The following is a 12,500-nucleotide window of genomic DNA, read 5'->3' as shown; positions in this document are numbered from 1 at the left end:
AACCAGGTCCTCCAGAGACCGAAGCCTGTACACACCCAGTTAGCTCCAGTCGATGCTACGCTAACAGGCGCTTTTACTGGAACATTTCTACCATGATATCGTAATCCATCCCCATCTGGCGGCCATATTGGTGGTCCTCCCATCCATGAACAGCTGGTTTTGCAGCAGAAGTGAGCAGACGTGATTTATTTCTGTTTTCTGAAAATGATCATTAACAAACGAACTAATGTCTGTTTTGACTTTTAGCTTAGCGCCACCATGAGGCTGAAATTGGTGGCTTTCAGTGATAACAGTGGTAAACATTATACCTGCTTAGTATCAATATGTTAGCATTGTCATGGTGAGCATGTTAGCATTTAGCTCAAAGCACCACTATCCTGATGTAAGGCGCTGTATTGCTAACCTGTGCTAATCTGAGCTGCTAGCATAGCTACAAACAGTCTCAGTCTTGTCATGTAATAATTAATTAATAATTAATAAATCATGTAATAATTCAAATCACCAGCTGATTGTGTGTCAGGGCTGGAAGAAGTATTCACTCAATAAGTACTGTCAGTATCACAGTAACAGTGTATAAGTACTGTCAGTATCACAGTAACAGTATATAAGTACTCACAGTAACAGTGTATAAGTACTGTCAGTATTGCAGTAACAGTGTATAAGTACTGTCAGTATCACAGTAAAATGTTTCTGTTCTCTCTGATGTTCCTGGATTCATATTTCTGCTGCATTCATGTGTCTGTAGATGTTTCAGGTTGAGCTCATTTGAAGTACTGTGTATACTGTTGGGTACTTTCATGTACAGCGAGGCATCATATTGTATAAGATCAGTGTTTGTGGCGTCCGAGGAGGCTTTAAATAGTTTGTTTAGCTGAAGAAGAAGGAGGAACTCTTCATCCTTCAGTTCAACACAAACATCTGGAGATACGTGGTTTTCACCGGACAGGAAGTAACCAGTAACTAAAGCAGTAAAAGTACAACATCTCCTCTGAGATGTGATGCAGTAGAAGAATAAAGTAGCATAAAATGGAAATAATGAAGTGTCAAGATGAACTTCAGCACAGTACTTATTAGTAACTGATCAATCATCCAATATGTCACTAAAAATCAAAGATTAGAGAAAACTGAAAACAGATTTATAAACAACTTTGTTTATTCTTCTTTCTCTCATGAATCAGATTTATCTGGTGACCCTTTGGAGGGGCCGGACCCTCAGGTTGGGAACCACTGGACTACAGCTAACTGTATATAAACTAGTTCAAACCTTTACTTGCCCTGGACTACTTTTACTTCGTTATACTAATACTTTAGGATCTGAAAACTTCTCCAAAACAAAACGCCCCCCCCCCATCCATCGCCTCTGCTCGGCCCTCCGAACCTCCACAAACAGCTCCGAGGAAAAGAGAGAAAAGCCCGGAGAGCGAGCAGCACTCACCCACAGTGAGGAGGACCAGGGTCCCGGTCCAAAAGGTCCAGCACCGAGCCATCATCTGCGGGCGAAGTCAGCCGGAAAAACTCACAGGCGCTCGGTCAGTTGGTCGGTCCGTCGGTCTTCGGTCCCGGTATCAGCGGAGAGACACTCATGTATGCAGAGAGAGAGGAGTCCAGATGTTTTTCATCCAGATGTGGTTTAGCTCCGCCCCCCGCTGCTGCCTCTGTTATCATGACATCAGGAAGAACTTCAGCAAAAGGACTCACTGTACAGAATGTGTAACATTTATTATATCTTTATTATTTTAACTTCATTCCTGACTCATCATCTTATTTTACATTCATTATTGTTTTTGTTTCTTTCAGGAGCAAAGACAGTGTTTTAGGATATTTATCTGTAATGAATGAGTGCAGAGAGATTTATTCAGGATGTGTTAGTTCATCAGTTCAGTTGGTGTGTTTATTATCACTATTAGCTGCACAGAGAGTCTGTGAGCACTAACAGGATTATTCCAGCTCATGAGTCAGATTACAGTGGAACCGCAGCCACTCACTCTCATATCAGACAAAAGCATTTACACACATAGTGAATATTAGACACAGCAATTTATAGGTTCACTGGAGGCTGCTGGGAGTCCACAACGCTGACCTCAACTGACAGCAGGGACTTTACCATCTGTTTCACACTGACATGAAGTAGTACTCCATCTGACAGCTACAGTTACTGCAAAGTTACTTTGATGACCTCATAAATATAATGTTAAATTGTAAAGTGAGTAACAGGCTCATTACTGAGTGCAGACATTGATTTGTATACAGAATGATTAAATATCAATGAGACGGGGGAAGTATTCAGATCCTTTACTGCAGTAAAAGTACTAATACCACACTATAAAAAAACTAAGTACTCAATGATGAGAAATGTCCCTCTTAATATGTATGTGTATCTACTGATATAGTATTACATATTCTATCATTTGATGATTATTCCTCATTAATGTGAAGCAGGATGTTACTGTTGGAGTTGGTTGAGGTGGAGCTCATTCTGAACTATCAACTAATGATTATTAGTTCATTGTGGATGAATCAGCTGATCATTTTCTTGATCAGTCGATTGATTCTATATTATTATTATTATCACAACGATTGACAGTTCAAACCTCTACATGATTGAGATTACGGTCGTTTAAGACAAGAAAAGCAGCAAATCTTCACATCTGAGAAAAGTAATTTGAGAAGCTGAAACCCTGAAATATTTAATTAATCAGTTATGAATTTTTTTTTCTGATAATTGATGAATCAACTTATTGATTGACTAATCGTTCGAGCTCATTGTTTATATAATGTTTTTACTAAGTACTCAAGTCAGTAAATGACCTCAAATGTGTACTGAAGTACTTGAGTAAAAGTACTCTACCTCCCCCCTGAAGGTCAGATGATGTGACTGACTCACAGTTTGATTTCAGGTCCGCTCTGCTGCCGCCTGGTGGTCACGTGATGTAACTTCAGTCAAACTGAAGGGAAGCCCTTCAAAATAAAAGCACTGAAGTGTTTTGTTTCAAGTTTCAAACTAAGTTTTGAATATTTGTGACTTTGAAAGTACACACTGCAGAACATGGCTGCCTTTTCTGAAACCACTAAATAAAATCTAAATGTTAGTGTGATGTTACAGAACTGCAAGGAAAACTCTAAAACTGACATTTTCATTTTAAAAGTTACAGAAAAACTTTAAAATCACTAAATATATTACAAAGATTAAATATTTGCCCTTTAAATGTTGTTTTTCTGTAACAAAAAATATATTTAGTCGGTTTAGTTCAAAGAATCTAGAGGTTTTCTTTTGTTTGTTTTGTTTTCCGGTCAGTTGGTGGCGGTAACGCACCTTTAAGCTGGTTTGCCAACCGACAGGAAACTCCACAGAAGAAGAAGAGACTCAACGTTACAGTTCAGACGTGAAGCCGGAGTCTGCAGGTGTGTCTGCAGGTGTGTCTGCTGGTGTGGGACGCCGCGCAGACTCACAGCAGCATCAGTGTTTATTACAGCAGCAGCTTTGTAGACCGCCAGAGGGCTGCTGTCAGCAGGATCACAGCCGAACTTTGACCCCGGACCTCTGGACTCTGCGGCGGTCAGACTTGTGTTTCTCCGGCTGAGCTGAGTTTGTGTCTTTGATCCGACATGAAGAGGAGACTCCTGCTGGTGTCCAACTCCACCCTGCACGGCAGCGGGTACCTGGACCACTGTCAGCAGCACATCTCACACTTCTTCGGAAAGTAAGTTCAGTGCGGCCACATTCACGGCAGCGAATTCCGTTCAAAAATCGAGCGATTTAATATTTCCGTAAACATGTCTGCATGAACATGTTTGAAAATCCTGGTTGAATCAGTTGTCGCGTGGTGTGGTCGGCACACAAGCAACAGTTCATGATGAACATTTTGCTGAAAAAATCTTAAAGGTCTAAAGTCATGTTGTAGAAGGTTTGTATGAAATGCTAAACGATCATTAAAATGCCAGATCTTTCAATGGAGTTTGGTGTGGAAGTGTGACTTGAAAATAAACTATGCAATAATTTAAAAAAGTATGAAATGGTTATGCTACCTGGCTGTAAAATCTCCAATAACAAACATACATGTCTCTATGAACATGTTTGATAGTTTGACGTGAATTAGTAGTTGTTCGGCATGTTTGCATTAAGAGCTAAACGGGCATTAAAACGCCAGATTTTTAAATGGAGTTTGGTGTGGAAAGACTTGCTTGGCATTAAAGTGTGAATAGAACATGGAATATGTAAAAGTAACCTTCAAGTTATGCTAGATGGCTGTTAAATCTCTAACCTTGTATTTACAGTTAACAGTTTTAAGGTTTAATGACTTGATATCATTCATTATCAGGTCTGAAATCTTACAAATTCAACATAATGCTTATATCATGAAATCTTATCTGATCTTGACTGGATGCTGTTTTCTGTGTATTTCAGAAATGTGAAGAGGGTTCTGTTTGTTCCTTACGCTCTCCATGACAGAGACGCCTACACCAAAACCGCCAGGGACAAGTTTAAGACTCTGGGTAGGTCTGTGTCACATTATCAGGACCATAGACTGTATACTGATGGATTCTTTCCCTCCCCGTCACGAACATTCACCGTATAACATTGTTTAATCCTGCAAGTCTCATAAATATTACATCCAAAACACTGCAAGTAGTTTTAATGTTTATTCAGTGCTGACCAACCTGAGTGAAAGGTCATTTTCTGTATATACATACATATATTTTATGTTATGTTTCTCTAGATGTTTTCTTGATGTTTTTCTGTATTTTTTCCCCCTGTGTAGTTTTGGCATATTTGATGTATATCTGTATTTGCATCTGTACAGTTGTACAGTTGCTAGTTCATTAGATAAATCTAATACAATCCAACATGACAGCCGTGCATTAATTATCATTTTGATTTTACTGAAAGGTGTTTGTACTAAAGTGATCTCCAGAACGATCCTACAGAATGAATCAACACGTCTCTGAACATTACAACCTTCATGACGGAGGATTTATTACAGGCCTGATGTGTCAGACTGCACTAGTTTTAGCTAGCTGTACCTAATAAACTGGTCAGTCGGTGTATATTTCATGCGGAGCCTCTGGTGTGTTTGTCCCCTGCAGGTTATGAGGTGGACAGCATCCACGAGGCCTCGGACCCCGTCGATGCCGTCCGGAAGGCTGAGGGCATTTTTATAGGTGAGGAACAGCAGAGCCTCCCCCCCACCCCCCCCTTCCTCCACTTTCCACTACAGCCTGTTTTCTAAGTTAATCTGTAGTTTAGATATTACCGTCAGTGTGGTCTTCGTAGGAGGAGGAAACACTTTCCGGCTGCTGAAGAGTCTCTATGACAACAAGGTGGTGACCGAGATCAGGAGGAGAGTGCTGGAGGTGACGCACACACACACACACACACACACACACACACACACACACACACACACACACACACACACACACACACACACACACACACACATCATATATCTGTTTATATGTCAGCCGATAAAGGACAAGAAACTGAAATGCAGAAACGATGGAGAACCATGTGGAGAACATGATGGAAATATATATCTAAATATATAATAAATATATATATATATATATATATAATATCTGTGTTGTGATGAAGGTCACAGCCTCCTCATCGCTGTTTCCAGCTCTTCACTTTCAGTCACAGCTTCATTTATTCATCAAGTCTGTGTCTGATTTGTTCCACTTTCACACAGACCGGAAATCCTCTTGAGAGATTTACACTTTCTATTTGAGTGTGGATTGTGAATAAAAACAGGTGGATGGAAACACACTGAATGTCAGCAGCCAATTATTTTCTTAAATAACCTCCATCCTTCCTCCCTCCTCCTCAGGACGGTGTCCCCTACATGGGCTCCAGTGCCGGCACCAACGTGGCCACCATCAGCATCAACACCACCAACGACATGCCCATCGTCTACCCTCCATCCTTCTCCGCCATCGGCCTCGTCCCCTTCAACATCAACCCGCACTACCTGGACCCCGACGTCAACAGCCGCCACATGGGAGTGAGTGACAAAACCTCGGCTCATTGTAATGTGATACCTAAACATTCCTATTTGTTTTATTAAATGACATTTTGGGTCATTTACTCAGAGGAGAAGATCAGCGTCACTTTAATGACCAGACGAAACTTCAAGCGGTTCCCAACATTTTTGTCTTTTACAAGAAATCAGTGTCAGAGTTGTTGTCTTTTCTACTAAAGAGAGATTTATCCTCTAGCTAACTGTATATAAGGTAGTTCAAACTAGCTAACTGTGTATATAAAGCAGTCAAAACTAGCTAGCTGTATATAAAGTAGTTAAACTAGCTAACTGTGTATATAAAGCAGTCAAAACTAGCTAGCTGTATATAAAGTAGTTAAACTAACTAGCTGTATATAAACCAGTTAAAACTAGCTAGCTGTATATGAAATAGTTAAAACTAGCTAACTGTATATAAGGTAGTTCAAACTAGCTAACTGTGTATATAAAGCAGTCAAAACTAGCTAGCTGTATATAAAGTAGTTAAAACTAGCTAGCTGTATATAAAGTAGTTAAACTAACTAGCTGTATATAAACCAATTAAAACTAGCTAGCTGTATATGAAATAGTTAAACTAGCTAACTGTATATGAATCAGTTAAACTAGCTAACTGTATATAAAGTAGTTAAACTAGTTAACTGTATATAAAGTAGTTAAACTAGTTAACTGTATATAAAGTAGTTAAACTAGCTAACTGTAAATAAAGTAGTTAAACTAGCTAACTGTAAATAAAGTAGTTAAACTAGCTAACTGTATGTGAATCAGTTAAACTAGCTCCACTTTGAGCAGCCACAACAGTAAAATACTGATGCATCAGTATTAACAATCTAATATGATAGAATCAGACATCAGTCACTGCACAACCAGTACTTTTACTACATGAATACAATAATACTTGTGTACTTTTACTGCTGACACTTTAGCTACATGAAGTTGATGATGCTTAAATACTTTAAGTGAAGTAGGATTTTGAATGCAGGGCGCTTACTTGTAATTGAGTATTTTACAATGTGGTATTGGTACTTAAGTAAAGTATCTGAATACTTGTTCCTCACTGAGCGGCTGCAGACGCTCTGGATCAGAGTGAATGTTGTACTGATATAAAACACTATGGAAACTGTACTGTCTAGATAAGCAGAACACTCCAGGTGATAATTTAGCTCACACTGATTGGTCAATCACCTGCCATATCAGTTACAGTCCTTTTACCACCCCCCCACCCCCCTCCACAGGTCAAAAGCTGGGTGTGTGTATTGTATTTTACACACCAGAAGATTGAGACACAGATATTTCAGCTCATCACTGGTAGTTTTCCTTCATTTGAAGTTATGCAACATGTGACGCTGTGATAACTGCTGTGTTAACAAAAAGAAATGCAGCGTCAGCAAACTGAACTCAAGTGTGTCCTACGTTTGACATGTCGGAGCTTTCTATTGGATATAAATGATGCACATTTTCAATATTTACATTAACACTACAGCCGTCCCACAATCCCCTGCTGCTTCATTGACTCGCATGTCGTTGCATGATTATCTTTAAACTCTCTCTGCAGACGGGAGCTGCTAACAGCTGAATGTGACTACATATAAAATATAGGCTAAACAAAACAATGGCTCAAGTTCTACCCTCACAGTCTCCATGCCAACATTCTACCTCCTCTTTACATCCCCCACAGCATTATGGGAACTGTATTTTATACAAGTAAAACAAATGATTAGACGTGGGGGGGCCCACAGTGTCAGATTTGAAACCCCTGCTGCAGAGTAAACTACTGAATGTCTGTTTTACAGGAGCAGTGAATGAGGGAGTGATTCGTTAATCAGGATATATATAGTTTTATGATGCTGTAAAGTTTCTACAACACACCTGTTTGTGTCTCCTTGTCATGATGTTGTTGTTGCAGGAGACCAGAGAGCAGAGGATCACCCAGTACCACGAAGAACCTGAGACTCCATGTGTCCTGGTGAGACAGGCCTGTATTCCTCATTTCTCCTGTTAATTAAAATTCAATACTCCATGTTTACCTGATGTCTCGATCAGTTCAGTATAATGTTCTTTTCTGCAGCACTAACTCCATCAGGACAACAACCGAGTCATGTCATACTCTCATTTCACTTAAGTTAAGCTATCGTCAATGAAACTGAATCAGTGGACACAATCCCTCCCTTTACAGGGACGCTTTTATTGTGAAAAATTAGCTGCAAGTGTGACGTTTCATTGAAGACAGCTTTACAGCAATTAAAAAAAAACAGCAAAGTATAAGCAACTGACCATTCGCTAAACCCCTCCCCCGAACAGTGATCGTCCAATCACAACTTAGTAACCGTGACTAAGCACAGCAGGTGTGTCAGCTTTAGCCTCAGTCTGTTAGCATGGTATTGTGACCTAGGACCTGTTAGCTTTAGCCTCAGTCTGTTAGCATGGTATTGTGACCTAGGACCTGTTAGCTTTAGCCTCAGTCTGTTAGCATGGTATTGTGACCCAGGACCTGTTAGCTTTAGCCTCAGTCTGTTAGCGTGATAACGTGATACGGGACCTGTTAGTTTTAGCTTCAGTCTGTTAGCGTGATAAGGCGACGCGGGACCTGTTAGCTTTAACCTCAGTCTGTTAGCGTGATAACGTGACTTTGGACCTTTTAGCTTTAGCCTCAGTCTGTTAGCGTGATAACGTGACTTTGGACCTTTTAGCTTAGTTAAAAGTCAGCCAGAGACATGGTAATTAACTCCTTCTTAATGTTTTTTGCGTTTTGTTTGTTTCGGAGGGCCTCGGACAAATCCAGGACAAGAAGGTGAAATAACAGCTTTTATTAGAGAATTTACAGTCATGTTGTGCTTGTTCAGGGTCTGAGGGAGGGATCCATGCTGCTGGTGGAGGGAAACAAAGTGTCACTACTGGGAACCACCAAGGCCAGACTCTTCACACGGTAACACACACAGTCAGTCCACTGACAACCTGAAACCAGTAACACCAGTAACAATTATCTCCACAATGTTTTGTTTTAGGAGAAAGCCTTCAGTGGAGTACGACCCAGGTAGTGACCTCAGCTTCCTGCTGACACACTGACCAATCAGAAGCAGACAGGACATGAAGGTCACCACCACAGCTGCCAGTGTCCCTTTCATGATATTGTTCTGGACGTCAGAACTCAGAGGATCATTCTGGTCAAAGCAGAATAAATATTTTAAAGAAAAATGCTTTGTCTCTGAGGGAGTTTTCTGTTAGTGTGAGAGTAACGCTAGTAGTTAGATTTATACTGTAGACTTTAATCCTGAAATGTCAAGTTTATTATAAAATCCTCCTAATCGATTACTTCTTATGCCTGGCACAAACACTGAAAGTTCGATTATATTCTCAACATTTCGACTTTATTCTGAAAATGCAAAATCAAGACAAAACACTAAATAAAATGTGAACAAATCAGTTTATTCAGCTCAAAGGTGAAAGCATCTCCTTATGAAATAGTTAATTATTTTTCTCTAGGTGAAAGAATACATACGTCAAAAATAGCCCATATCTTCTCACGGCAGACAGACAGACAGTGGTATTAAATATAAAACACAGTTAAAATCCCTCAAACAGACAGACAGACAGCAGCAGGACTGACTTCAGATCACTGATCAGGGTTTGATTCTGTTTTCAGGTTTTGTTTTTAGCCTCAGATGTTATGAAGACTTTCCCAAACCTTCAACTGTGTTCCGGTTCATATTCAACGGATAACTTTTGTCCCGAGAACACGAGACGTGACCAAATCTTTCAGTAAATTGCAGCTTTTGTGAATATTTTGACTGAGTTGAAAGTGAATTGATGTCAGTCCAGCTGAACCCTGAAAAGCATTCTGCTCGTCTAGTTTCAAAACCGACGTCCTTAGAAAAATATCTAGAAAAGTTTAAACAGTGCAGAGAGCCGATCGGTCACGACTCAATATCTGCCTCAGACGCTGAAAACGTTTTGTGCTTTTCTGTTTTAACAGAGCTCTTCTCACTGGTTTGAAGTGGGCGGGGTTAAATATGAAAAAGGTAATGTCACTAATTAATATTTGAATTAAAAACAGTGGTGGGGCCACAAATCTGATCAGATCAGATCTCACCCACACAGTCCTGATAAAGCAGATTATCTGAGTGTGAAACTCTTAATAAATAACAGCCGAGAGTGTTTTTTGAAAGACTTCAGAATCAGGAGCTTTAAAGGAATCGTTTGACATTTTGGGAAATACTCTTATTTGCTTTCTTACCGGGTTAAATCGATACTATAGTTAGCTTAGCTTAGCATAAAGACAAACTGGAGTCTCTGCTGGTTTCCTGGCAACCTCACGCCAACGACAACACTCACCCGGCCAGGAAATAGTCCGACATAACCCCCACAAAACCACAACATGTCACTTTAAACAAACGAGATGACTCAGACAGAGCTGGGCTAGCTGTTGCCAGTCTTTATGCTAAGCTAAGCAGCTGCTGGCTGTAGCTTCATATTTGGTGAACAGACATGAGGCGTCAATCTGAAGTGGTAACACTCAGCAGGAAGGCTTGTTAAGATTAAAGTAATTCTGTGACACCAGCAGCAGTGTTAGTGCATCGTAACTCAGAACTAGCTGCTGGCTAACTACACGGTGACGGCGGCGGAGGACATTCAGAGGTGACAGGTGGCCCACATGAAAGCAGTGGATACGAAGCTCGAACTGAAGTGTCCTGTGGAGTTATTTCATTGTGATAACTGGATTCATAGATTTCTAAAGTTTATCATCAACCTTAAACATTAATACATGATGCAAACCCAATATGGGTAAATTCATCGCAACTTTTTTTTTGTCTTTTTTAACATATTCACACACACACACACACAACAGCAACCTGCTTTCAGACAACATCGCATTTCCGCTCTCAGCGAAGCTGCCAGTCACGACTCTGAAATCTGAGGAAAACAATACTATTTAAAATCATAAATCATAACAAGTGGAAGAGCGAAGAAGCCTCAGTGCAGGGCGGGAAAGTTATAACTGTAACTGACTGACCATGCATCAAGCCCCGCCCTCCTCAGTTACTGTTGCTACGCCTGTCAAGCTTTCTGTTCCTGTGCGGCACAGATACAGTTGACAGTTAATAAACAGCTGCAGAGAAGTCTTGAAATAATGGATCCTTGATTACATGATGCTAACAGATGGAAGCTAAAGCTAACAGGTTTCAGGTAAAAAGTCTTCATCCACGATGATCCATGATGAAGACATGACGTTGTTCTTGTATTGCAGTACAGAGCCGGTAAGTCCTGGTGTTATAAGCATGATGAGGAGAAACCATCATCATCATCAGATCAGACTGTTATTTCGTTCTAACATCACCCTGTTTGGCTGCTTAGCTTACGTACTTGTTTGTGTCCCCCTTTGGACGTCTTTTAAAAGCAGCTCACCTGATTAGACTTTCCTTTGATTAGTTTTACTTATTTCTATTTATCATTTCTACATCGTGTCTCTATTATATGTTTTTCTTTTGCTTTTTTATTGTGAAGCACTTTGTGACGTCTGATCTTGAAAGGTGCTTTAAATAAATGGTATTACTTACAAGAGAAAAGTCTTTCAGGATGAGGACTAACTGATGCCTTTGACAAACTGTCTCAGCTAACGTTAGCTGGAGTGTACAGAGCAGCTAACGTTAGCTTAAACTCTGATAGCATCCAGGACACACACTGACAAAATACTACACAGTAAACTAATGCAGTCCGCTAATGATATGCTAACTATTGGCCTTGGAAGTATCACTTGGTTACTACTGTAGGTAGTAAGCTAGCAAGCTGGACATGCTAACGACTGCAGCTAAGTTAAAACACAAGCAGATAAACACAATGTTTAATCTTTTTCTTACACTTTCAAACTGCTGAAATGCTCCATGTGCACCGCTTCAACACCGACAGACCTGTTGTGCCGAGCTATGATTGGACATCTCTATTCGGGGGCGGGGCTTAGCAAACGTCACTTTTACAGGGCGAATTATAAACTCATCACTTGCATTGACTTTCCAACCAAACATCATTTTCTCAGCAAAAAACAAACTTTGTCAAACAATTTCTTGATTGTGTTGAAATGAACTGGACACAAACTAAATACTGAAAACACCAAAGCAGAGCAGCCCCCCCCCCCACACACACACACACAAAGCAGAGGAAAGAAACACAGTTTAAGAATACATCAGTGAATATATTACTGTAATACTCATTATCAACCCATATCGTAGCAAATTAAACCTCCGTTATCCAAAAATAGAGACCTGAATGCAGCTAATCAGCCACTTCCTGTTTCACTTATTGCTGACCGTCTTTTCTTTCATTATTAAATTTCATATTGCTGCTTTATTGCTGGCAGACAAACACAACTAATCACGTCACTCCAACAGTTCAAAAGGATAAAGGCTGTGATGACTGTTGTACCCACAATCCTCTGGTGCATCGCCTCATAGCCACTTAGCTGAGCTAGCATTGTTGTTAGTTTATTGTTTT

The 12,500-nt window shown here is 40.1% G+C and overlaps 2 protein-coding genes across 2 annotated transcripts in view; one reads left to right on the top strand and one right to left on the bottom strand.

Moving 5' to 3' along the window:
• The window catches only part of tgfbr2l (transforming growth factor beta receptor-like), a 13,316-nt gene extending 11,732 nt beyond the window's left edge, over window positions 1–1,584 (bottom strand). The window contains 2 exon segments of the mRNA XM_070914704.1: window positions 1,436–1,554; window positions 1,556–1,584. Coding sequence (XP_070770805.1) covers window positions 1,436–1,554; window positions 1,556–1,584 — 148 coding nt within the window.
• Window positions 1,585–3,394: 1,810 nt separating this feature from the next.
• Window positions 3,395–9,184, top strand: LOC139292328 (alpha-aspartyl dipeptidase). Its single transcript, XM_070914640.1, has 8 exons — window positions 3,395–3,701; window positions 4,406–4,494; window positions 5,086–5,160; window positions 5,273–5,352; window positions 5,829–6,002; window positions 7,921–7,980; window positions 8,858–8,940; window positions 9,020–9,184. Exons 1-8 carry the CDS (start codon window positions 3,607–3,609, stop codon window positions 9,078–9,080), a joined length of 717 nt encoding a protein of 238 aa, XP_070770741.1. The 5' UTR covers window positions 3,395–3,606; the 3' UTR covers window positions 9,081–9,184.
• Window positions 9,185–12,500: the final 3,316 nt, after the last annotated feature.

This window comes from Enoplosus armatus, chromosome 11 (assembly GCF_043641665.1).
Source record: "Enoplosus armatus isolate fEnoArm2 chromosome 11, fEnoArm2.hap1, whole genome shotgun sequence".
Classification (NCBI taxonomy): domain Eukaryota; kingdom Metazoa; phylum Chordata; class Actinopteri; order Centrarchiformes; family Enoplosidae; genus Enoplosus; species Enoplosus armatus.
The sequence above is the reverse complement of the archived record's forward strand: the minus strand, read 5'-3'. Positions and strand labels throughout refer to the sequence as shown.